Genomic DNA, 24,731 nt, shown 5'->3' on the forward strand with positions numbered 1-24,731 from the left:
CACAATCTTGGTTTGCCCTCCTAAGATAAATGCAGCCTCCGCAGTTGTAGTTCTTACTAGTTTGTTCCTCTAAAGCTTCACTGTTGACAGCAATCATGGTTGTTTGTGTTGCTCTGCTTCTGTACTTCCCCTGTTGTTTGCAGCCCGTCTCTGCTTGTATCTTCTACGGGTTTTTAACAATAGTTCCAAGTTTTTTGAAATGTGATAAAGATATTAAAATATAATGATAAAATGTCAAGAAAGAGATATGCGAATGTGGCTTGAAGCAGAAATGGAAAAGATGAAATAAAAATAGCCACATTCATATCATAATTTCTAGTCATGCAGACCAACAAAAAGGAAATACTACAATATATGTGATGAAATGGCTGCCAAATCAAGCATGTTTAGTTATTCATAGGTAAAGGTCAGAAAATGAAGCTTCAACAGTAGCTTATAATCAACCATCAAGTGTTGTACAATTCACCCTTTATAGTGTCATGTAACTCCCAACAGGAAGATGTCTCGACTGCATATAACTTATTAGCAACACGTAATGGAATATACCTACCTCTTTGTTCGGTTAGTCCAACATGAAAGGATGGAACCCACAATGGACATGCATGGATGCTGCAGCAACGATGTGCTCACATAGACCCCCATGAGAAACTGAGTTTCTTCAATCAATGTTCTGTGTGAAGCCCAACAGACGTTCCAACCATAACACAACAATAAGGCCAGAAGATTCTTCCTTCCGAGTATGGCCAACAATAACACAACCCATCCTCCAGCTGCTAAAGCCATCCTACTATCCAGAAGAAGCAGAAACCTCATATCCTTCAACAAAATTTTTCAACTTTCCTGTTTCACCAACTGCAGAAAGCCATTCAGTAAGCACCTCCATGGTTATATAATCAGGATTACACGCCTGTTCAACCATTCTGTCCATAAGTTCAAATGCTTTCTCTAATAAATTTTTATCCCGAAGGCCTTTGAACATAGCATTGTATGTGGTAATATTGGGCCTCACCCCCTTACATTTCATATCGTGCATCAGAGAAAGAGCAAGCTCTACGTCATTATTCTTGCAGAGAGAATCTATTAGAATATTGTATATTACAGTGTTGGGAGCAACTTCTGACGCAGAACTCAAATCCCTGAAAATTTTCATGGCTTTGTCAATTTTGTTGTTTAAGCAATACGCATGTATCAGTGCTCCATAAGTGACAACAGTGGGTACTATACCCTCCTTAACCATCTTTCTCATCACTGTATGGGCTATTTTGAAATTCCCAGTTTTGCTCAAATATGAAATCAAAATGTTATATGTGAAGCTATCAGGCTTAACTCCAGCTTGCTCCATTTCCTTGAGCATCTCATAAGCTCTATCCAACTTATTCTTCTTGCAGAACCCACTGACGAGATTATTGTAGGAGACAGTGTCAAGGCAGAACCCAGCTTCTTTCAACTTTGATACGACACAGCTGGCATCATCCATCCTTCCAGCTAGGCTCAAACCCGAAATCAAGGTATAATAAACAATTGCATCTGGGGTGCATCCAACTTTTAACATTTGATTGAAAAATTCCATTGCTTTATCAATGTTGTTGACATTACAAAATGCTTTAATCACGGTTGTATATGTGACTGCATTGCCTTTCAGACCATTACTTTGCATGTCATTGAAGAACTCAACTGCGCTATTGATCCTCCCATGTCTGCACATACCATCAACTAAAGTATTAAGGGTGATCGAATTGGGAAACACTCTTTCCTTGTTCATCTGATCAAATAGCTCATGTGCCCTCTCAATTTCACCAGCTTTGCAGAACCCGTCAATCAAGCAATTATAGGTAACAGTATTTGGCACACATTTATTCAATCTCATCTGGTCCATCAAACTCAAACCTTCTTCTTGCCTCCCAACTTTACAAAGTCCATCAATCAGAGTATTGTACATGATTACATCAGGTTCAACCGACACCCCCTCACTCCCTCCTTTCATTTTCTCCAGAAACTCCAATGCCTCATCGACCCTCCGAGACTTGCACATACGATTAATAAGAATCCCAAAAGTTACCACATTGGGTTGTATATCCATCTGTATCATCTCCGTAGTAAGCTTATTCATCCTCTCAAAGTCCTCATCCCTTGCCAACCCTGTCAAAAGCGCATTGCAAGATGCAGTTTCCACTGCACCACCGGATTTCATCACATGATGTAAAACATCCCAAGCACGGTTTGTGTTTCTATTCCTACACAATTTAGTAATCAACTGCGTAAGTTTAGGACTATCCAGAAACACACCACATTCACCAAATTTCGACACCAACCCAACAATCTCCTCGTCATTGAAAGTCCTCCGTGGCCACTCCCTCCTCAACAACGCCGCAAAAACAATATCACCCGTAATATCATTGGGCGGACACTCCGCATTTGGTTGAAGCATTTCGTCAACCACATTATGCGCATAATCCGCATACCCCAATCTGAATAGCACATCAATCACCACATTGCAAAAATGCGTATTTTTCAAAGACGAGTCTAGTTCGTTAGCCACACCAAGCACCTCGTCCACCATCCTGGCCCTTCCCAAGCACCGAACAAGAAGTGTTGCGCCATTGATGGTAAGCGGGACGTTCCGCTCTTTGGACGTCCTATACAGCTCTAACAGTTTCTCCTGCGAATTGGGTTCGCGGCTAGCGAGCTCAAAAATGGCCTGGAAGGTCGAGGACAATGAATGTAAATCTTGCGAAGGTGCATTCGACTGAATGTAGTCGAAGAACTTGAGCGCTTGGGAGGAAGAGTTCAAGCGGCGAGCGATTTGGCGAAAAAGGCCAGGAGAGGAAGGAGAAGAAGAGGAAAATAGGAGCTGGCGGAGTTGGGTGGAGCCGGAGTTCTCATTCTCTGGGGCTTGGAGGAGTTGGACTGCTTTGGTTATCAGTGAGTCTTCGTCTTGTGGTGGTGGCGGTGGTGGGGGGTTGGGTTCGGTGCAGAGGTGGCGGAGGAGGGAGTACGAAGGAACTGTAGAGGTTTGGGGTTCGAGAAGGCGGAGGAGGAGGAGTTGGGATTGTTTAGAAGAAGAGAGTGATCTGTTCATTTTGTTGGGAGAGACGATGGTGATTTTGCTCTTTCGCGTTTTCTTTGCTTTAACTGCAACTCTCGTCGTTTTAGAAGACTCAGAAAGGATCCTCTCAATTCTCTCTCCTAGTAATTTCGGAGTTTTTCAATAACTCTATCCACATTCTTTAGACTTTTATTATATGGAATAAATTTTTTCGAATTTCAATCATTATTTCTACATTGAATCATAGAAAATTTACCGTATTGGTTAAAAAAAAAAAAAAAAAAAAAAAACTAATGAAATTATATGAATTTTTATTATTTTAGTAACTTTTTGTTTTGTTTTTTTATTTTCATCAATTTGAAAAACAAATGGCTGTCTTTCAAAAATTTAAAATATTTTGTATGAACATTAACCTGATCTGGAAGTAGGCACTCAAATCAATATTTCTATTACATTTCTTCTTATTTTCTTAAAATTCAAATAGAAAATGAGAGAAGGAGGTGTAAGGTCTAAGATGCCTGAACAGTTGTGCCTGTTGGGAGAGGTATAAGGTCTGAAATGCTTAAACAGGTGAATCTTGTATCTCAGGCTGCTCTAAGACAGACCCACCGGAGCACCCAAATGCCACACCCTCTCTCTCTCTCTCTCATTTTCTGTCTCAATTCTCTTTACTTTAAGATTAAAGCAAAAAATTTCAAGAAATGAGGATCCAGCTCAGGCATTGTTAAGGATTTTCTTTGATGTGATGGGAGTCATTAGAAGGAAAAAATCCCAAAGGAAAATGGGACCAACGAAGACTTTGGAAGGTGCATTTGAAATTATGTGGTGGACACAATCATCCGGTGAAGCTGTGTTTACATGATTCATGTGTTATGCACAAGCATTGCAATCTGTGCGTTGTACCTCATGCAATCATTCTATCAGTGGAGCCATTATTATAATTCTCTATTCTAGCGACCCACGATGATTGTTAGTGAAACCAGCAGGTCGGCCACTCATATTTTTGGCCTACCTCAACTTGTAAACAATGGGAGTGCAACTGGAATAGGTACCAGGTCCAAATCTTGTATACCAAAAAGAAACAATCACAATTTCTATGCTTGATTCGATACCCAACAAAAAGTTCGACAACAATGAGTTCGGCTTGCCTCCGGTGATTCTCCCGTACAAAAATCAACGGTAGAGATTACCCTCAGCTCCCCTAATATTGCAATTTTACCGTTTATTTTTGTACGGATAGAAGATCTCGAGTGATTTCGAATAATTTACATACCAAATACCAATCACATTCCATGACAGAAGGAATAAAACAAAAAAGGAGATCCTATCTACCTGCTTGATGACAAAACGTTTTGGTGTTAAATATTCACTTGGGCTACTTGTATTGCTGAGGTATGAAATCATCTAGCGACTGCTTTGAGTCTTTTTCTGATGCTGCTTGCTCATAAGAGACGTCATCTCGTAATCACCTTTTAAGCCTTTTTTGCTATCGCTTCCGGGCTCCAACAACTTTATGTAAGAATAACTTTTTTTATCATGCCTAGAAGTTGGTTTCCAACGGCACATTCTAGACACCTTTCTTCAACGTTACAAAAGGAGAAAAGGGAACTGGGGAAGGGCCGCAGCACTGATACTTCTTTAATTCCAACTGCTAACCACTAAGAAGGCAAGAGCCCGAGTATCCACAGCAAATAAATTAAGATAAAACCCTTTTAAGAGTTTATATTTGACATGTTCTTCAAATCATAAACATGACAGGAAGGAGGAAAAAATGAAATGCTAACAAACTGCCAACTACATTCAACTGCTGTAAAAAAGGACATTCTCATCAATTAAAGAAGTAGCAAAATATAAAAATGCGAATTAAATCAAAATCCCACCACCGGAAGAAGGCTCTGCCAGTGGAATTATCTGAAAATAAACTACTTGCACGGGATTAAGCAGTGCCAATCTTCTCAGCTGCTTCGGCTGCTGCAGATGCTGCCTTGTCCAAACCTAACTTCTGCAGCTCATTTGAGAAGCTGTCAACATCACTCGCACTGATTTTATAGGGGCTGTGGGCAGGACCAGGAAATGAACCATTTGTGACTTCTTCCTTGTACTCCAATAGAGCTTTGTTGATGACATCTCCCACATGTGCATACTTCTTACAGAACTTCGGTGTAACCTGCAAAAGGAACAGTCTCTCATGACTGGAACATTCAAATGAAATGGAAAGGAGGGAAAATTTAGCCAGAGTTGCAGTTTTGGAGCCAAACCTTGGCATGATGGGGATGCTGAAGCATTCCAAGCAAATCATGGTAAACTAGAACCTGCATCAATGATACAGTTTTATTATGGTGAAACATAAACAAGTAGTGGATGTACACCATTATTTTGGCAGGAAATCATTTGGATTTGGAATTATGCAATGCCCACTATCATTTGCACATCAGAATGGGAAGCTAGGTTGTTTCTACCCCAATCTCTTTGTAGTTACACAGAAAGCAGCGAGCTTGAGATCATAACATAACATCAACGAAACCAAAGTAAAAAAAAAAAATCAACACAAGCGGAACCACAACCAGGATGAATCTCCCAACTGACTCTTTTCTAAACAAACCCCCGCCATGCACGCAAACACCAAAAATAAAATATAAGCAACAAATGTGCCTAAAGTTCACTCTCTGCTTTGCTTTCAAAACCAATTAGAACACTGAAAAGATTATTCACTTCTAAACTAACAATAGCTAGAGTAGTCTCTACTGTTTCCCTTTTGTTTTTCTTGCTTTAAGAAGGAGATTCTTTGTTTTTTTTGTTTTTTTTTTTTTTCTTTTGGAATCTCTATCACTAATGATATCATCTGTGTCTGTGGCCTAAAAAACCTTTCTTTTGAGCACAAAGGAAAATATTCATATTATTGCAGGAGTTGCCAATTTAAGTTACTGCAAAAGTTACAAACCCAAAGAAGCAAAGGCCAAAATGCCAATGTAATTAACTTGAACTGGCTTCTTACCAAACGCAAGGCCTCAAAGGACTGATTCACTTCTCTTACAAAGAGTAGGCTACAACATCTTCTTCAAGAACTTTGTAGACGATTGTAAATTGTTTTAATACTAATCTAATATACACATGACATAAAAGTTTGAGAAGTGGCTATTTCTTATAAAAGATGGTTCAAACACGGCCTAAAATATTTCCGTCAAATAAGAAAACAAAGAATAGCAACAACAACAGAAAAAGAAATCCAAAATTATTATGAATTCTACAAATAACTAGTAAGCTCTGTACTAAAAGTTTAAACAAACTGATGGAGGCTTGAAAATATCAATGCCTATGCTCTATTTGATACAATCAAATTTTTTTTCTAAACTGACATTTTTTCCCTGCTCAATAACGAAAACTTTTATTTGACCTTCTTGTATCAACAGAAACTCTTTGTAAAGTTGGACAACAGTTTTTAAGGTACCATGACAGTCCCCTATTATAACCATCAAGAGCCTCCTATTACACTTTGAAACACCAAGTCCCACAATGGGAGGATGATTAGCTCGCATAGAGTAAGATCAGTGAGTGGATTATAAAAGAGTTTATGGGTTCTAAGTCCTACATTGGTTCTTTACTAGGTGATACTGAACTTTATAAGCGATTTTAGGAAGCTTCAATTACAACTTGATTAATTCTTTTGGAGTAATAGAACTGATGTGGTTCTCTCTCCTAAAAAACACTTAGTATCTTAAACACCAATAATCAGAAAATTCCAAATGCAAATGCATATCAAATCAACATATTTACTAACAAAATATAGGTAGAACCACATCTTGTTAAATAAACTTAACTCGATTAGCAGTAAGCAATTCAACACCAAGAGGGAGTACGTACATAGACATCTCAAGCACACACATACCAGCAAAGAGCTATAGAGCTCGATAAATGATCTAACCTGCCCGCTGCAAAAAGGTCCAGCCCCAATACCAATGGTAGGAATTCGAAGAGCTGATGTAGCTGCGGCAGCCACCGGCGGAGGCACACATTCCAGAACAACAGAAAAACACCCCACTTCCTGCAAAGCCAGCGCAGTCTCCACAACCTGCACAGAACAATTCCTTTCATCATAACAACAAAATACACAAAACACAGTTCAAGTGGGATGCCAAGCCTTGATAAGCACATCACAGTGTAGATTAAGAGTTCAAAATCTGACTTGCACAATAATCATCGTAGGATCTGGCATGGTCTACTAACCGGAATAGGATTCTCTCTATTTTATGGCCAAAATATAAAGTTTGTATATCTAATGATGGATATTATGTCAATGTTTGCACGTTTTTAAAAAAAATTAAATAATATGGTATGATGTACTCATTAAGATACGTCAATTTTCAATTCTGATCATGAAATGTATATTCTCAATTTCAAATGTAATGGACGCATATGGAACAGGGAATTACACGTGTCAGGAGAATTAGTACATATATGTAGGCGGACACACACAAGTGAGAAAGTGAGTTAAGAGACCTTGAGAGCACTAGCAAGATTCTTGCCCTGAGGCCTGAATCCCCCAAGAGCACTAATGGCCTGAGGTGTGAGTCCCACATGTCCCATCACTGCAATCCCAGCTTCAACAATAGCTCTTGCTGCAGTGATTCTCGAAGGCGATCCTCCTTCCAATTTTATCGCATCCATTCCTCCTTCCTTCAAAACCCTCACCGCCGTATCAACTGCCTGCCCATAATCAAAACTGCAACAATCACCAATCATTGCACACTTAAAACGGAAATCCCAAATCATAATCGTTAGAACTAAATGATTAAATTTCACCATTTCGTTTCAGCTCGAGGTTTTGGACAACTAGGAAAACAAAAACCCTTGTAAATTTTGGTTTTTGTTACATCGATTCCCCATTACCTGACTGGTGCTGGATTCGTAGGTCCCAAAGGGCAAGTCCCCGATGAGAAGCGGGCGGGTCGCGCCACGCGCCACCGCGCGGCAATGAACAATCATCTCGTCGAGCGAGATAGGGAGGGTTGTGTCGTGGCCGTGCACGACCATGGAGGCCGAGTCACCGACGAGGCACACGTCGATGCCTGCGGAGTCAAGGTGCACCGCTGACGGGTAATCGTAAGCGGTCACGACCGTTATGGGCTCGCCCTTCCGGTGCTTTTGCTTCAAGTTGGTCAGCGTCACTCTTTGGTTGGGAGTCTGGGGCTTCGGGCCGCCGTAGACGGTGCTCTCGGGGATATTGCTCATGCGGCGGAGCATGGCATGGGACTTCACGGCGGACTTAGCTCTAGAGAGGGCGGCTATGAAGCCCATTTTCGATCAATTCTTCGAGACACCGTTAGTTAGAGAGGTGAATGAATGTGGGAGCTTGGTATTTTGTTTGGTTGAATTGATGGTCTTACATATCTATGCGAATGATTGAGGGGGTAGGCGGTTTGGGTGCGCCGCCTACGCCAACTTGAACGGTGGCAAGGCTGCATTTTCCAACTACCTCTTTTGTTCGTTTTCTGTGCCGAGCGTTTTCCACGTGCTCTGTTGAAGCCTGTAAAGCTGTAAACAACACTCTTGAAAGCCACGACTCTCATTCGAGGCAACCACCAATCGGTGGTTGTTTATAATTTGTCTATAATTCTTTCTTTCTTTCCGACTTGTTAATATATAGCATTAGCAGCCTTTGGGCAGTCTCTGTAGTAAAATGCTCAAATATTTTATTCATTTTTCTTTTTATTTTACTGTTTTCCTCATTCTCAACAAAAATCAAACCAATCGAAAGGAAACGGTGGAAATTGGAATGAAATAATTTGTCAATAATTTTACTTGGTTCTTGATCAAGTAGCAACCCTGTAATTCCTTACAAAGATAGGCTGCAGAATGTCATCCCCTTCATAATAAGAATGCTCCAACTCTTCGATCCTGGCCTTGCAAAGTCTTGAGTCTTGACAAAGATCTCCAATTTATTACAACACATTACAGAATGCAGAATTGGATGTGTCTTTAATTAATGACTGAGCATTGGTTCCACCGATCCCAACTCTGAATAAGGCTTTTCAAATGAGATTATCATATTGTAACCAGAGGAGCAGAAATTAGTATGGGTAGAGGTCAGGACCTAAAAATTTTAGTTGATGGGGCCAGTAGACAAAGAAAAAAAAAATTTTTAAAATTTATAATAATTTCTTTGTTTTTTTTTCTTTGCTTATGAATTGTGGGAGGAGGAGGGGGCATAGCCTATACTTGTCCCTGATTGTAACCTATAATGTTTGTTTTTTTTTTTAAAAAAAAAAACGGTTAATAAAGTAGAATTAATAAAAGTTAATGAGATTTGGTCCACTTAAGTATATTAATTATTCTCTTTATTTTTTCTCAATATGAGATATAACACTTGCATGTGCCAAATATTGCATATTTGAATTCCTTAATTTGCATTTGCTAAGCTTTTTTCTTTATTATTCTCTAATGTATTATTTAGTTTTGGTGTCTTAATGTTTTGTAGATTGTTAAGAGAAAATTGCAAAGAAGCGGGAAAAAGTGGAATTCTGGAAATGGGATCGAGCGCATGGCACCCACGCTTGAGCGCATCTGTGCTTGAGCACATCAAGGGCGCGCTCGAGCGCACTCTCGCATACACCCAAGCAAGCAACGCCCATACGTTGCGCCGCAGAAGAGCTAATATTTACATGAGTACGATCAAGTGTATTTGTCTGACCTGGAAGTGGTGAAACCCTAAAATTAGCTTATAAATATCATAATTTTCTAGGGAAATTGGAGGAAGCCGCCCAAATGGGGCCATTCAGTGTAATCTTGACGTTTTTTTCCCTAAATTCATTTCCCTTTGTAAGTTTATAGTTTTCATGAATTCATTTATCAATTATATAATGTTTGTAGTCATGAGAAGCTAAATCCTTTAACTAAGGTTAAGGATGAAGCCTCATAAATAAGTAGCAACAGTTAATTTTTATGTACATTGATATTTTCCATTGATAAGAATCGTATATATTATTGTTCTATTTCTATTTCAATTAATTGTTAATCATTTTTAATTGATTGCTTGTTTTGTTTGTTATATATTGGATATTCATTGTCATTTGTTCAACGGACACATCGGATCTTTTGGTTTATTTTGGATATCCTTTGTGATTTGTGCAAAGCACAAATACATCGGATGATTTGAACTAAATCGAATATCTTTGTGATTTGTACAAAGAACGGATACTTTTGATGTTTTGATACATTTGTTTTTGATAAAGTATAACATACATAAAATGTGTCGTTTGAAACGTCGAAAAATATTGATGAACGTGAAAATTGTTGCTATGAATTAGTGAGGGCTGATTCCAATACCTTAGTAGTTTATCCACTGTTTAATTTCATTTTGTTTCAATTCATGTTTATTTTGTTTTTAATTTCAAAAATCACACAAATTTGGAACTAGATTAAAGTAAGATTGATTTAGATAAAAGTTTATTTACATAGACACAATTCCTTGCAAAAAGTTATATATTGCAAATGACTTGTGCACTTGCGAGTAACATTAAAACTCATAACAAGTTTTTGGGTCTTCATCTTGTGATTAACATTAAAACTCACAAGATTTAACATTATTCATGTATGAGTAATGATGTAAACCATGATTTTACCCCCACAGTAATCTTGCAAAGCTAGTGTAGCAGTTCTAACCAACTCTTAGGATAGTACTTGTTAAAAATTGAATAAATGTATTTTGGATCCTTGTGGTTTGAAGTTTTGACAAATAATTCTAAGAGTTTCAAAGGCGGTTAATCACTCCATAGGGTAAACAAAAAAGAACAAATTAGCCCCTACTATTAGAAAAGTTCACCAAATTCATTATTGTGCTAAATGGTGGTGGTCGAACTATGCCCATGGACTTGGAATTCTTCGGTCACCCTTTCTGAGCATATCTTGAGGTGGTTCATCCATCTCTAAATGGCAAAAAAAATAATAAAATTAAATACTACTAAAAAAAAAATAAGGGTGATCAAACCACCCCCAATGGCCATGGGGTGGTTCGACTACCCCTTTGATCGGCTTGATTTGTGTCGATGTAACATATTAATGGATTCTGTCAATTTTTATAACAATATGGACTAATTTGTTCTTTTTGCTTACCTTAGGGAGTAACTAATCACTTTTTAAAACTCAATAAACTATTTATCAAAACTCTAAACTACATGGAAAAAAAAATGCATTTATTCCTTAAAATATTGAATTGTTACGTCAACATTATAGATAATTTGAGATAGTTTTTAGCGTTTCTATATTACTTTGCGCGCTTCATGTGATCTTTGCAAGACTGAGCACGATCTCTCCCACAGCTGGGCTAAACACTAATAAATTTTGACCCGCATGTTAATAACGTTTGCGCTTTTAGGTAAACATTTAAAAGATACATTAAATTCTTAACATCATTAATATCGGTTTACTAACTTAAACTAAATTTCATGTGTCTTTTAAATATTGAAAAAAATGTAAACTCAGTCCCTGTGATTTACCTGATTTGCAATTAACTCCTTGTGGTATCAAAATAAACTCAAAGGTCATTGAAGTATACCAAAAAAAAATTTAGTCCCTACAGTTAAATTTTGTTTACTAACTTAACAGGTCTTGATAGCATGAAACGTTAAAGCCAATAAAATTATGATACATGTCCTATTTAAATCAGTGTCACACTAATGAAATATGTTAAATTAGTGGACAAAATTTGACTGTATGGACTAAATTGTTTTTTTGGCATAACCTTTGAGTTCATTTTGATACCACATGGAGTTAACTGTAAATCAAGTAAACCACAAGGACTAATTTTATATATTTTTTTTAATATTTATAAATACTTGATAATATTTTAAATGTGTTAGAGAATATTTTATTAGGAGGAAATTTGTGTCCATTACAAAATATGAGCAAAAGATAAATCAAAACATTTCTAAAAAAAAAATAATTAATAACGTTTACCTTGACTTAAAAGGCTTCATATCTATCAACTAAGGCTATCTTACATCATCTCATCGCAAACCCCAATCGCTCAGATCTACCCACGTGTCCGCATCTATTCAAAATTAAGCGCCGCACATAACGCTATTTACACTCTCCCCCTACCAAAATGTTCGCGACTCACGCGCCACCCTCCTTGTTAAACTCACTCCACCTCTCTCGCACATATTATTTGTCCCCTCGCAGTGTTTTGCTGGTTGCAGCCACCAGACTTTTCTGCTTCCAGTACCGCCGAATTAGAGTTCCCACGGTTACCTGCATGGCAGGAGATCACTCGAACGCCGGCGAATCCTCGCCGGACCACGTCGCCGGAAGCTGGTACTCAGTGCCGGAGCTCAGGCTCCGAGACCATCGCTTCATTGTGCCCCTCGACCACACTCTCGATCGTCTCGCTTCTCCTAAGATCTCCATTTTCGCTCGCGAAGTAGTCGCAGGTATATACGTCAACCAAATGGTTGAAGCGAGGGTTAATTCGTATTACTACCTGTGAATTACCATCTGATCAGTGTCCTAGAACGTAATTATGAGATTGAGATCTATTTTATCTTTGTGCTTTTAAATTTGGTGGCTGATAACACAGAGGAAAGTAAAAGAGAACAAAATTTTGATTTCTTTTGTTGTGGATTCAAATTAGGAATGGTTAAGAAAAAACAAACGAATGACGGTGTCGGTGATTATATTATTAGGATTTAGTTGAGTGGACTTTTGTTTATGGAACATGCTCTTTGATTTATAGTTCTTTGTTTTATGTTGTTTTTTCTGTTAAATTTTGTTTCAGCAATCAAATGTGCATGAATTTTGGTAGTAAATGAACCCAAATTGTCAAATGCCGTGGACCCCACTTAAAAGAAAGTCAATTTTCTCTTGACTTTTAAATTCAGACTTCTTCTCCAACTGATTTTGTCAATATTTTATATGCCTTGGTGCAAAGCTATTTAGCTTTGGTTTGTCAAGTGCGTACTTTATCTCTATATTCGACCATAGCCCAACTGTCTAAGACCAACAACTTCCAAAGCATATTGACTACGTAACTTTCCATCAAATTAGTGAACTTTTTGTGCTATTACCAGGTTATTGTCTGTTGAATGGTTGGAATCCTAGATAATATTAATTAAATTAGTGGCTAGTTCATTAGTGTTGCTCTCATTTTGCTCCATCCTCCTTTTTTTTAAATAATAATAATAATAATTTTTACAAGGTATATATCTGGGAAGCATGATTTGTTTGTGTCGCCAGGCAGGCAGTTAATACATTTTATCACTGGAATTCCTACATGAAGATATATGTACGCGTCTTAGTTATTTTGCAAACTGAACTAAAAAAGCTGCACTGTTGCATTCTGGCAACTGCAGCAGGAACGCATGCCTGTGAAATTCAAGATGAATGGATATCTTTTGCATAAGCGTGCTAGCAGTAGCTGCCTATGGATTACATAGATGTGAAGCTTCCATTTTATAAACTTCAATGACTATTTTCTGTGTTTTATTTGTCTTATCTATTATCACTGACTATTTTCTCTGGTTTAATTATCTAACCTGTTTCTTATTGAATGGTGGATATAGATGTGTCATTGGCAAGCAAATTTTGTTTTTTTTAGATTCTAATTCCGTAAAATGCTTATATGGATTGATTATTTGGTTTCTACACGAATGTCTAATTTAAAAATATTTTAATAATTTAATCACTAATATACATCTATTGTCTGTTGCTAATATGGAATTTTGTTGCAGCTGGGAAAGAAGATAAACCACTGCCATACTTATTATTCCTACAAGGTGGACCTGGATTTGAGTGCCCTCGACCAACCGAAGCTAGTGGATGGGTACAAAAAGCTTGTGAAGAATTTCGTCTCATATTGATGGATCAGGCACGGTTTTCTGGATGCTTATTTGTATTTGATAACTATATTATGTTTTCTCCTGCTGATGATATTTTTTTGCAGCGAGGAACAGGCTCATCGACTCCTTTGACAGCATCATCTATGTTACAATTTAAGTCCGCAGAGGATTTGGCTGACTACTTGAAACATTTTCGAGCTGACAATATAGTAAATGATGCTGAGTTTATTCGAGTACGTCTTGTTCCTGATGCTGGACCTTGGACAATTTTGGGTCAGGTATAAAGATTATTATTGCCTTTTGGTGTTTGTTAATGCATGTGATCTTTCAGGATACTGCCATGGTTCTGCCCCTCTGCAGGGGCTTCAATCTGGTCACAAGTGTTAGACCTGAGAAAAGAGAAAATATACTAGCAAGTAGAAAGAATGTTTTCTTTTGTGTCAACATATCTATACATATATGTATTAGTATACATGCAAACATCTATGCATATGTGCAAGTATATGTGCATGTGTACATGTGTGTATGTGTATTAGGTTTTCTCCTTGTAAGCTAATATATTCGTATTGCCCTCCAACCTAGCTATTAGTCACTGTCACATTTTTGCTTGTAGTTCATTGAAGCAAATCCGACTCATTAATTAGATGACAACTCATTCTTTTTTCTTGTGCAGAGTTATGGTGGTTTTTGTGCAGTTACCTATCTGAGTTTTGCACCACAAGGGCTGAAACGTGTCCTTCTAACTGGAGGAATCCCTCCAATTGGAAATGGATGCACAGCAGATACCGTGTATAGGGCATGCTTTGAACCGATTACGCATCAGAATGAGAAGTACTACAAGAGGTATCCTCAGGATATTGAAATTGTTCGTGAAGTTGTTAAGTATTTAGCTGAGTCTGAAGGAGGCGGGGTGAGGATCTGCCACATATGATTTGGTTATTTTTCCAAATGCAGAAAGCTCATGCTAAATCTTTTGAATATCCCCCCTCCCTCCGTTCTCCCTCCTCCTTGTTTTTTTTCCTTCTTCTCTTTTTGTATAGGTGCTTCTTCCATCTGGGGGTATCTTAACCCCAAGGGGACTGCAAACTCTTGGTCTCTCTTGTTTAGGAACTTCTGCTGGTTTTGAGCGGTTGCACTATATGTAAGGCACCATGAATACTGACACAGTTATTGTGAACTTACAATTTTACTATGTTTTCAAGTCAACTCTATTTTTTACCATGACCTATAGGCTTGAAGGGGTCTGGGATCCTGTAATAGTTCCAGGAGCACCAAAGCAAATCAGTTACTACTTTTTGAATGCTGTAAGAGAATTACTGCTTTCTTATTTATTTATTTATTTTTTTTGATAAGTAATGATGTTATAAAAAGCGCAAAGGGGCGCAAAGGGTCTTGAATCTCATTCTTAGAATCAACCTCAAGTCATTCTGTTTATGCAGTTTGAGAAGTGGTTAGCTTTTGATACAAATCCACTATATGCGCTTCTGCATGAGTCTATCTACTGTCAGGTAAAAATTCTTTATTATCTTTCTATCTACTGTCAGGTAAAAATTCTTTATTATCTTTAATTCTCCAAATCAAATTTTATTTTACAAAAAAAAAAAATTCTTGAAAATGTCTAATTCCTCTCCACTCTACTCTTTATAAGGGTGCTTCATCACGGTGGTCTGCTCACAGAATAAGGAGTGAATATGAGGAGAAATTTGATGCAATCAAGGCTTCATCAAAAGGTTGCCCTGTGCTTTTCACGGGAGAGGTACACATTACACTAACGTTTTACCTTAGAACTGACAAGCAACCATATATTTCCCCGCAGTTATTGGAGTCTTGTGTACAGAATAGTAACTGATTGGTAAATGTTAGATGTTGTAGGGATGAATATGCATGCTAGATTACAAGCAGACCAGTCATAGTAAAATGACCATATCTTGTGATTCCAATTTCGGTTCAAGACAATTTTGATGGCGTTGGAAAACTTATTCAAAGGGCTACAAATTCATATTTCATGAAGATTTTTGAATTCCAATATTTACTAGGTCAAAACTGCCCGTCAATTGAAATACGAAAGTCTGTTTCAGGAAGTTCGATTGATGTCTCAGTTGAATCTTAATCGACTGGGATGATCAGGTCCCTTTAGTATTAATTCCTGAGAGCCTTGGTCATAGTTCGATTAACCGAGGATGTTTCTCTAGTTTTTTTCTCGTGCGATGTCAAAGCTCGTTCGACCGAGCTTAATGCTTGACCTACCGAGATTCTGGCAGGTTATTTTTTTCTTTTTTCTTTCTTGGGCCTGTGACCCTATTTATATCTAAGCCTCATAAGGATGGGTTGGCTTCCCCTTGTTTATTTTTTATTTTTTAAATCAGTTTTTCAATAAGAAACACTCTAGAATTGGTTTTTCTTTTGCTTCCCTGCAAATCCTTGAATTTTCTTGGTTTTGTGGAATAATTGTGAGTTGTGTGTTTGTTAATTTTGCGACCCACTACACCACACACAGGATTTTCTGAAAATCATAGACTCAGAAACTTATTTAGGAAACCATGAACTGAAAAGCTTATTCACATATTCGATATATGGATATGCATACCTCTTTGTTTGGATGCACCAATATAAACAGATCTTTTGCACCTAATCCATGTACTTCACCACCACCTCTGTCTTATCTTAGCAGGGTGGGATGTCTTTATGCTCTTTGTACTGCTGCTTTTCTGTCTTATGTTGCTCATGGGGGTGGGAAAGTTCTCCATATCTTATTTAGATACTATAAACAGTTGCAAATATTGTTATTTAAAACTTATGTCGATTTAAGATTTGCTTGCCTTTATGCATCCAATATTTTTACAACTATAAAGACTAGAACTGGTTTAGGGGGTGGACTGATGATTTATGTGTAACCCTGCTCGCAATGACCAAATATAGTGGAAGCGTTTATTTCTGCCTGTTGCCTTTCCCATCCATACAAAACTTAGAAATTCCTTTGGAAGAAAAGAACTTGCATAAAAAAAAAGTATATACAAAGATAAACTGATCACATGATGCACAACCAATGCTAATATTATGATACCCAAGGGCGATGAGAGTTTTCTTTTTCTTTTTTTGTTGGTCTACCTGGTGAGCATCTGCTGATTTTTCTTGACCTTTATTCATGATATGGATATTGTTGTGCACTCTGAGACTTTGAACATGTTTACATTCTGTTGCATCCAATATTTTAGTTGCTGTAAATGGTTGTCTTTGTTTAGGTATTAATGGTTCTAGTCAGCAGTACGCCTAATAGTATGAGCCAAATTGCTAAAGTTACTTTTTACGGTGCAAAACCTGAAGTTCATTGGATTGGCCTTTACCATGGTATTGCTTAATAGTGTTTGATTATTACCTGAATGCATACGTTCCTTGGTTGTTCTGCAGATGATCTTCCCCTGGATGTTTGATGAGATTCATGCTTTGAGGCGATTCAAAGATGTTGCTCATATACTGGCTGAGAAGAAGGATTGGCCTCCACTATATGACACTACCGTGCTGAATAATAATAAGGTGTGCAGTCTTGATGTTCTAGTCAATTTTCTTAAAATTGTTATTGGCCAGTGGAGATCTGAACTTTCCAGCAGCCCAGATTTTTTGTTCATTATACACTCCCTTAATGATGGAGAAATAAGGTCTTTTCATCATTTGGGTTGTCTGTTGATTTATCAGATTATTTCTTTCCATGCTGACAGGTACCTGTTGCAGCTGCTGTTTATTATGAAGACATGTTTGTCAACTTCAAGCTGGCCATGGAAACAGCTTCTCAGATAGCAGGGATAAGGCTGTGGATCACCAATGAGTACATGCATTCTGGTCTGCGCGACGCAGGGGGCCGGGTTTTTGAGCACTTGATGGGAATGTTAGATGGAAAGAAGCCTTTGTTCTGATCAACATTTCCACCCCTACAGCACTATTTTTATTCGAGTTAAATTTACCTGGTACCCTATTTCCCTCAATAAATTAAATTGACATGTTCCAATTGGTGGATCAAAATTCATGTCTTCGAGATATTGAATTGGCAACCATTGTACATATGGATGCACTTTATAAGGTATATTCAAAATTTGCAGTTGCACTATCCAAGTATCAGGGTGTTTAAAGCTGTTAGGCTGTGAGTGTGCTACATCTGAACATATTGAAATATTGCTGAAAGATTACTGCAGGCTTTCCTTAAAGAGATTACTGCAGGCTTGTTTATTATTTTTTTCTTTGCATGAGATCTCGAAAACGTTGCTCAAGGAAAAGAAGAATTTATTAGTATCACGTAGAATAATAGTATTCTCAGTGCTCTGCAAGCAAAGTATGGGTAATGCTAGCAATTAGGGGTGAAATAGCGGTTGCGGTTAGCGGTTAGTGGCTAAAACCGCTAACCGCAACCGCCTAGGCGGTTAGTAAATTTTACTAACCGCCTCCGCTAACCGGGTAGCGGTTAACCGCCCGGTTAGCGGTTAACCGCTTTGGAATAACCGCTTTTTTTCTAACCGCTTTTTTGGGCTTTTTTCTTTGGACCGATTTTGGGCCGGGTTTGGGGGTTTTGGGCTCACTTTAAACATTTTTTTTCTCATTTTAAACATTTGTTTTTTCCCTTTTCATGGCCATTTTAGCATTAAAAATTGCTATATACCAAAATCTTGTTGGCCACCTTCTACAAATCTACACATCATATAATATACAAATAAAATTACAACAAAATCATCACTTCACTTGTAGTCTTATACATAAACTCACAAGCAAGTTCATAAACTCACACATAGAAATAAAATAAAACACAAACAAATTCATAAACTCACAAGCAACAAAAAAACCAACATATATGGTTAAACTTGAAGCTTGAGGCCCATTTCAATCAACCAAAAAAAATTCATAAACTCACAACTTATTGTTATTATATATATATATATAATATAAATATATATTATATTTAAAAAAAAGCGGTTAGCGGGTAGCGGTTAGCGGTTTTTACTAACCGCTTTCAAAGCGGTTAGTCGGTTAGGCGGTTAGCGGTTAACGGTTATAGCAGTTAGCGGTTGCGGTTAGGCAGTTTTAAATTTCACCCCTACTAGCAATTCTCTAATTTTACTTCCACCTCTTTTACTCACAAAAAAAAAAAAAAAAAAAAGAAGTTTGCATATCCTCTCTTGGTCAGTGCCACCCCCAACCACCATGTCCATGCGGGCCGTGGGGTGGTCGTGATCAATCACTTCCGATGACTCTCGATTCTAGAGTGGTGTGACTGCCTGTAAAAGTTTGCTTGGGATGGTTCTATGGAAGAGGTTGGATGATTTTGGTTTTTTTTGAGACTAATGTAGCATTGTCATGTCAATAATTTTTTGGGGCTGATGTGGCAGTAAGGGTGTGGGAGTTATAAGTAACATTTTTTGACAAGTATTTTATTTTGGTTGGATGGATCCCTAGTGCAAATGTCTTCACAATGGAATATGATCTTATAGTATTAATTTCATTGTCTAATTATGTATATGATGAAGCTAATGTTATCACGTCTTTTAAAAAATTTAATTAATGTAGAATTATGTATATCATTAGATTCGCCAACTTTAAATCTTGAGCATAAAATGAAGAGTAATGTTAGGCTTACAAACAAATTTTACAGAAAAACTTTTATAAACTGATGTGGTACAACATGATTGGATATAAGATAAGTTCAAATTTTGAAAAACTTAATCATTTTGTAAAAAATTTTCTGTAAAATTTATTTGTAAGCCTAACACTCCTCTAAAATGAATATGAAATTGAAAAGTTTCCTTGACAATGGCCTTTAGACCTTTCAACCAACCCAAAGAAAACAAAAATGGGCCAAACCCATTTCTTTAGACCACTCAAAACCCCCTCCCAAAAAGTCCCAATGGGCCAAGCCCATTAGTCGAAAGGTAATCAACAAGCCCGGTTTCTTTAAAACAGATCCAGTGGAAAACCCTCACTCCCAGTCCTCGCCATTGCCAGTCACTGGCAACCCCTTTCAGGTAAAACCTCCACGCCTTCTTCTTCTTCTTCTTCTTCTTCTTCCTCCTCCATCTCAATTTATTATTAATGCTCTTTTAAGCTCACCTTAGGGCACTCACACAGCTTCAAGTATAACAAGAACAAAAATCAAATTACAACCTTGTGCTTTCCTTAAACAGATCGAGAATGCAGAGATCTTTAGCATCGTTGGCTCGGCCGCTCGTAAGAGCGCGAGGGTTCTGCACGAAGCCAGAGAAAATTGTGGCGTCCGTACTGTTCGAGCGCTTGCCCGTTGTCATCCCGAAAATCGACCCTGCGGTTTACGCGTTTCAGGAGTTCTCGTAAGTCACTATTCGGTCATTTCCAATCTCACTCTCGTAGTTTTCTTGAGCACAGAGACTCTCAGAGTCTAGCTTGACATTTAACGAAGACTTGATAACACGATATGGCCACAAGTATTGGATTAATTTTGCTTTGTTTCTTTCGTTTAGCTGACAAACAGAGGTTTGGGACAGAGAAATGAGAGATTTTGTTCCTTTAACAGTAGCTCATATTGGGATTTGCCTTTTCTTCTCTTTGGTTTAGGTTTCGTTGGGGACAGCAATATCGACGGAGATATCCAGATGAACTCTTAGATAAGTCTAATTCTAGGTAAGATATTTTATTTATTTTTATTGTTTAAAACGTGGGTTATTGACATGTATAGCATATTCTTAATGGTGTTTTAATTTGGATTTCGTGCACTTGACCATATATCTCAATGATTTGTTTGCTGGTTCTACTTGAATTCTTAAAAGTGTACTCATCGTAGTTCTGTTCCTGGGTGTCTTGTCTCTATGACTCAATGTACCAACTTTAATTGTTGAATGAGCAGTGGTGTTTCCTGATTATTCAGCAAGTATATGGCGTAGTACCAGGGTGGAGAGAACTTTAGGAGAGAGGGGGGGGGGGGGGGGGGGGTGGGCGGGCGGTGGGGGTTGGGGGGCAAAAACATAAAATTTAGAGAGATTTTCAAAACTTCAGTAATGGAGGAATCCTAACTTCTTGGTTTCAGTGGTTTCTAATCGATGCGCAATATAATGATATCTGAGTTGCTGCATATGCTTTCTTTCAGACTAAGTTATCACTTGGTCTCCACCCCCCCTCCCCAACAATATCAGGACCTCAAAAACAAAATTCTCTTTTAGTCCTATCTTATGAACTGTAAGGTGTATGAAGTTTCATATTTTATTCTCGCAGACACTTTTATAGTAATTGTAATGTCATTGTAAACTTTCATATATTTAATGCTAGTGTGATGCTCAGGCTGACTCAGGCTTCAGTAAATTAAAAAAAAAAATGTAACTGTTTATAACACTTGAGCTCCTTTTTCTGTTTCATTTTCTGCTGTTTTGGGTATTGGGACTGTCTCAAAAGAGGTAATTAAACTTGCTGCTTAATTGGGATTAGTTGACTTGTTTGACTGTTGTATAGCAGAAATATTGTTCTGTATGCCTATGTTTGTATATGCTTCTAGAACTCTGGGATGTAGAGCACATTTCTGTTGCAATACATTTGTATAGTTCATTGTGTGAAGCTTTTAGTATGCATTATACTATACAGAAAATATGAATATGTTGTATTAAGGGTATAAGTCAAGTACATTCTTGACTTACTTTGTTAACATTAACATGTGAATATGAGTTGGGTATCAAAATCCATTTATTCTGTTGCTTCTTTGTAAGTACTTGTTTAAGAATTTGCTGGTAAGTTATAATTTACGTATGGAACTCTCTCTCTCTCTATCTCTCCCTCCCTCCCCCATCTTTCTTCTCATATAAAGACATATAGAGACAGATACTGATAGGATTTTCTTTCCTTCCCCCCCCCGACAACTTTATATGTGACACTGAATTTCATCGACAGGGGCAAAGGTGACTACCAAATGGATTATGAACCAGCTCCACGGATCACTGAAGCTGACAAAAAGAATGATAAGAAGTACGAAGCAGATTTATTATGAATAGATTTCTTTCCATTTTTTCTGAGTAAAGGAGCATGAAAATGTGATGCTATGTGGAACAATCTTACTGCTCAAAAGTTTTTGGACTCTCTATATTCACTTTAAAGAGAACATGGTTCTTTTCCTCCTCCTCTGTCTTGGTCCACATGCTACACCATTTCATCAACAGTAGAGCATACTTTTGTTTAAGAGATAGCAGGCATTCGTGTGACAACTATATGCTGATGAGATAGTAGGCATTCGTGTGACAATTTCTGTGGTGTTGCAAGTAGAGTTTGTTTTTGGTTGTTGCTTTAGCTTTTACCTTTCCAGTGAAGCAACCTCATCTGTTATTGTGACATGTATATGGCCTTGTTAGATGGTTTTGTGTCTGTATGTGATTGATGAGAAGTTTTGTATAGCTTTACTCTTGATGCCACCTAGCTCATTTGGACTATGAATAGGCATTGTAAAAGCTGACATATTTCCTTGATGTAGCCAAGTTAAAACAAAAATTCACTTCAATGCATGAGGATGGTGGTGAAGGAAACAACCAATCTCTTTCTGGCTGATTGTTAACCTAGCATATCACATTTCCTCCCCATCTTCTACTAAAGGGATTTCTAGAGGCCATATATGTTCCTAAGTTATCCATCCCAATGAAATTGTCTTTTTTGCTTTAGGTCATTACAGAGGGCACTCGACAGAAGACTTTATCTCCTCCTCTATAGCAAAGCATATGGAGCTACTAGCGAGAAGCCTGTCTGGCATTTTCCAGAAAAAGTTTATGAATCTGAGAATACATTGCGCAAGGTGAGTTGTAATTTGTTTTTCTTCTTCTTCTTCTTCTTCTCAATATAAACTCATAATGTTTGCAGTGTGCAGAGTCTGCACTAGAATCTGTGATTGGAGACCTTTCCCACACATATTTTGTTGGAAATGCTCCAATGGGTCATATGGTTATACAGCCAAAAGAGAATGAGTCAGACTTTCCATCTTTTAAGGTACATTTTTTTATATTAGTTTTACTTTGCTCTGGTGTTTGCTAACGTGTGTGTGGTGTTATGCTTGATATCCTTGTAGATCATTGAATATCGATAATGTTTGCAACTGTTTGTCTTAAGCCCTTGCTCATCTTTTCTTTTTGTCAGCGATTCTTCTTCAAGTCCCAAGTGATTGCAACCACCAAGTTCGAAATTGGAAAGTGTGAGGATTTTGTTTGGGTGACCAAGGATGAACTTTTAGAGTATTTTCCTGAGCAAGCTGATTATCTTACCAAGATGATCATCAGCTGACGCAGCAATCTTGTTCAATTCCCAATACACACAAAGGTTGCTTTTAGACAATAGTAATGATCAAGATGCGTCTGTTTTGGCTTTAGAATTTTTGCAATACAGGCTTGACATAGGATGAGGCTGCTGGATGCAGTTGAGATTTGCTAGGCCAACAAATGGGATCTTTTACTGATTCAAATCGGATTTAGGAGCTCCGATATTTCCTTGTGCTGTTTTTGTATGTACTTCACTCTCCTCTACTGCAATAAGAAAATTATCAATTTCGGTCTTATTGAAATTTATGTGGGTTCATATATAGACATTGTCAAGTATCTCATTCTACGATTGTAAACTAGTAAAGTGGGTTTTTAAGGATTCATATTTTGTTGTATTTTCATAATCAGATTGCCCATAAGGCCGTAGTAGAGTACGAGGGTCAACCGTCAACTTTGATGAGTTGGTTAGAAGTCCTTGTAGGTGACCTAATCACCATCCCATAAAGTGCATTAGGAACCCGCTCATTAGCACGGATGAAGAATAAAAGCCTTCAGATTTTGTTTAATATTCTTTTGTTTTGCCAGAAAATATTAATTAAGATCTTTTGCACGCTTTCGTCTGTCACATGCTCAAATGAGTTGACCTTGTGGCTACGAGCCTTTGATAGCCAAGCAAAGGGAGGATCTTATTCTGGATTGGGTGCACATCTCTTGAGTTCAAGCGCCATCCATAAATATTGGTTACCAAACACACTTGACCTTCCCCACACCTCACTCCAATGGACAAAAAGTAAGGAAAAAAAAAAAAAAAATCCCACAAAATGTTAAAATTAAGGTTGGTTGCAGCGTTACTGGACTTTGATTTGCAAATGCATGTGGATAATTGGGGTGAGGGATGGGAAGGCATATTCAAAGATTTTGAAAGATAATACCATTGCTTCTCTTTTGAAAGAAAATTGGAAACTGAAAAGAAAAAAAAAGAAAAAAGAAAAAAAAAAGCCAAGCAACTCAGTACGTACGGTGTTTGGATTATATGAAAGTATGCAAATCGTCATGAAATAGTCAATTATGAGTTTTGCATGTTTTCAATAATTCCAAAAGCAGTTAAAAAAAAAAAAAGAAAAGAAAAAAGCAAGAAAGAAAGAAGGGAACAGAAAAGGACTGCTACAGATGATCTGAATTGAAACGGTCATGATGACAACGTAGTCCGGTTAGAATAAGTTAGTAAACAATACTTTAATGAAGCTTAAATTTGTAGTTGTCAAACATGTGTCGTATAGTTCCACAATTAACCTACGCCATATATATTACTTGTACATATAAAACGTGTCCGAAATATATATATAAAGACCATGCAAATGCATGCATTGATGATAACGATATACATGCTAGGTCACGTCTCCTTTCTCTCTTGCAGTGGCAGTTGAACAGAAGTAGTTGGAATGTTGTTGGCTTTACCTTTGTTGCAAGACATAGAGAATTACAGAGAGAGAGAAAGAGAAAGACAACCCCCCTTTTAACCCTACACATCTCTCTCTCTCTCATCTCTCTCTCTCTCTGTGGGTCAGTCCAACCCCTTCTCACCTTCCACCAGCTTTTCTCTTTATAAACCTTCCAGTA

General features: G+C 37.7%; 4 protein-coding genes across 5 annotated transcripts; 2 read left to right on the forward strand and 2 right to left on the reverse strand.

Moving 5' to 3' along the window:
* Positions 1–359: 359 nt before the first annotated feature.
* Positions 360–3,192, reverse strand: LOC132186975 (pentatricopeptide repeat-containing protein At5g28460-like). The gene has a single exon (XM_059601106.1). The coding sequence runs from the start codon at positions 3,077–3,079 to the stop codon at positions 788–790; it is 2,292 nt and encodes a 763-aa protein (XP_059457089.1). The 5' UTR covers positions 3,080–3,192; the 3' UTR covers positions 360–787.
* A 1,535-nt stretch (positions 3,193–4,727) lies between these two features.
* On the reverse strand, positions 4,728–8,617 carry LOC132188680 (3-methyl-2-oxobutanoate hydroxymethyltransferase 1, mitochondrial-like). Its single transcript, XM_059603200.1, has 5 exons — positions 7,934–8,617; positions 7,544–7,750; positions 6,969–7,115; positions 5,305–5,358; positions 4,728–5,213 (listed from the first exon to the last, which is right to left on the reverse strand). The coding sequence occupies exons 1-5, from the start codon at positions 8,339–8,341 to the stop codon at positions 4,983–4,985; spliced, it is 1,047 nt and encodes a 348-aa protein (XP_059459183.1). The 5' UTR covers positions 8,342–8,617; the 3' UTR covers positions 4,728–4,982.
* A 3,514-nt stretch (positions 8,618–12,131) lies between these two features.
* On the forward strand, positions 12,132–18,099 carry LOC132188590 (uncharacterized). Of its 2 annotated transcripts, none has more exons than XM_059603089.1 (10): positions 12,132–12,471; positions 13,768–13,904; positions 13,980–14,153; positions 14,549–14,785; positions 14,916–15,016; positions 15,107–15,179; positions 15,315–15,383; positions 15,524–15,631; positions 17,284–17,409; positions 17,592–18,099. In XM_059603089.1, exons 1-10 carry the CDS (start codon positions 12,147–12,149, stop codon positions 17,784–17,786), a joined length of 1,545 nt encoding a protein of 514 aa, XP_059459072.1. In that variant the 5' UTR covers positions 12,132–12,146; the 3' UTR covers positions 17,787–18,099. The 2 variants fall into 2 exon arrangements, with proteins under 2 accessions (XP_059459072.1, XP_059459071.1); XM_059603088.1 differs by having other exon boundaries at positions 12,135–12,471; positions 15,315–15,419.
* Positions 18,100–19,817: 1,718 nt separating this feature from the next.
* On the forward strand, positions 19,818–23,407 carry LOC132187157 (uncharacterized). Its single transcript, XM_059601359.1, has 7 exons — positions 19,818–19,880; positions 20,040–20,201; positions 20,446–20,511; positions 21,766–21,840; positions 22,525–22,654; positions 22,720–22,845; positions 22,993–23,407. The coding sequence occupies exons 2-7, from the start codon at positions 20,047–20,049 to the stop codon at positions 23,134–23,136; spliced, it is 696 nt and encodes a 231-aa protein (XP_059457342.1). The 5' UTR covers positions 19,818–19,880; positions 20,040–20,046; the 3' UTR covers positions 23,137–23,407.
* Positions 23,408–24,731: the final 1,324 nt, after the last annotated feature.

Source organism: Corylus avellana, chromosome ca7 (assembly GCF_901000735.1).
Source record: "Corylus avellana chromosome ca7, CavTom2PMs-1.0".
NCBI classification, from domain to species: Eukaryota; Viridiplantae; Streptophyta; class Magnoliopsida; order Fagales; family Betulaceae; genus Corylus; species Corylus avellana.

Excerpts from the sequence above, each read along its gene's own strand:
- LOC132186975 (XM_059601106.1), bottom strand. The coding sequence starts at position 3,079 with ATGAACAGATCACTCTCTTCTTCTAAACAATCCCAACTCCTCCTCCTC.
- LOC132188680 (XM_059603200.1), bottom strand. The coding sequence starts at position 8,341 with ATGGGCTTCATAGCCGCCCTCTCTAGAGCTAAGTCCGCCGTGAAGTCC. Across the intron at positions 7,116-7,543 it reads ATCTTGCTAGTGCTCTCAAG|GTTGTGGAGACTGCGCTGGC; the intron begins GTCTCTTAACTC and ends TGTTCTGTGCAG. Across the intron at positions 5,359-6,968 it reads GACCTTTTTGCAGCGGGCAG|GTTCTAGTTTACCATGATTT; the intron begins GTTAGATCATTT and ends TCATTGATGCAG.
- LOC132188590 (XM_059603088.1), top strand. The coding sequence starts at position 12,147 with ATGTTCGCGACTCACGCGCCACCCTCCTTGTTAAACTCACTCCACCTC. Across the intron at positions 15,017-15,106 it reads TTTGAGCGGTTGCACTATAT|GCTTGAAGGGGTCTGGGATC; the intron begins GTAAGGCACCAT and ends CATGACCTATAG. Across the intron at positions 15,180-15,314 it reads GTTACTACTTTTTGAATGCT|TTTGAGAAGTGGTTAGCTTT; the intron begins GTAAGAGAATTA and ends CTGTTTATGCAG.
- LOC132187157 (XM_059601359.1), top strand. The coding sequence starts at position 20,047 with ATGCAGAGATCTTTAGCATCGTTGGCTCGGCCGCTCGTAAGAGCGCGA. Across the intron at positions 20,512-21,765 it reads TTAGATAAGTCTAATTCTAG|GGGCAAAGGTGACTACCAAA; the intron begins GTAAGATATTTT and ends TTTCATCGACAG. Across the intron at positions 22,846-22,992 it reads CAGACTTTCCATCTTTTAAG|CGATTCTTCTTCAAGTCCCA; the intron begins GTACATTTTTTT and ends TCTTTTTGTCAG.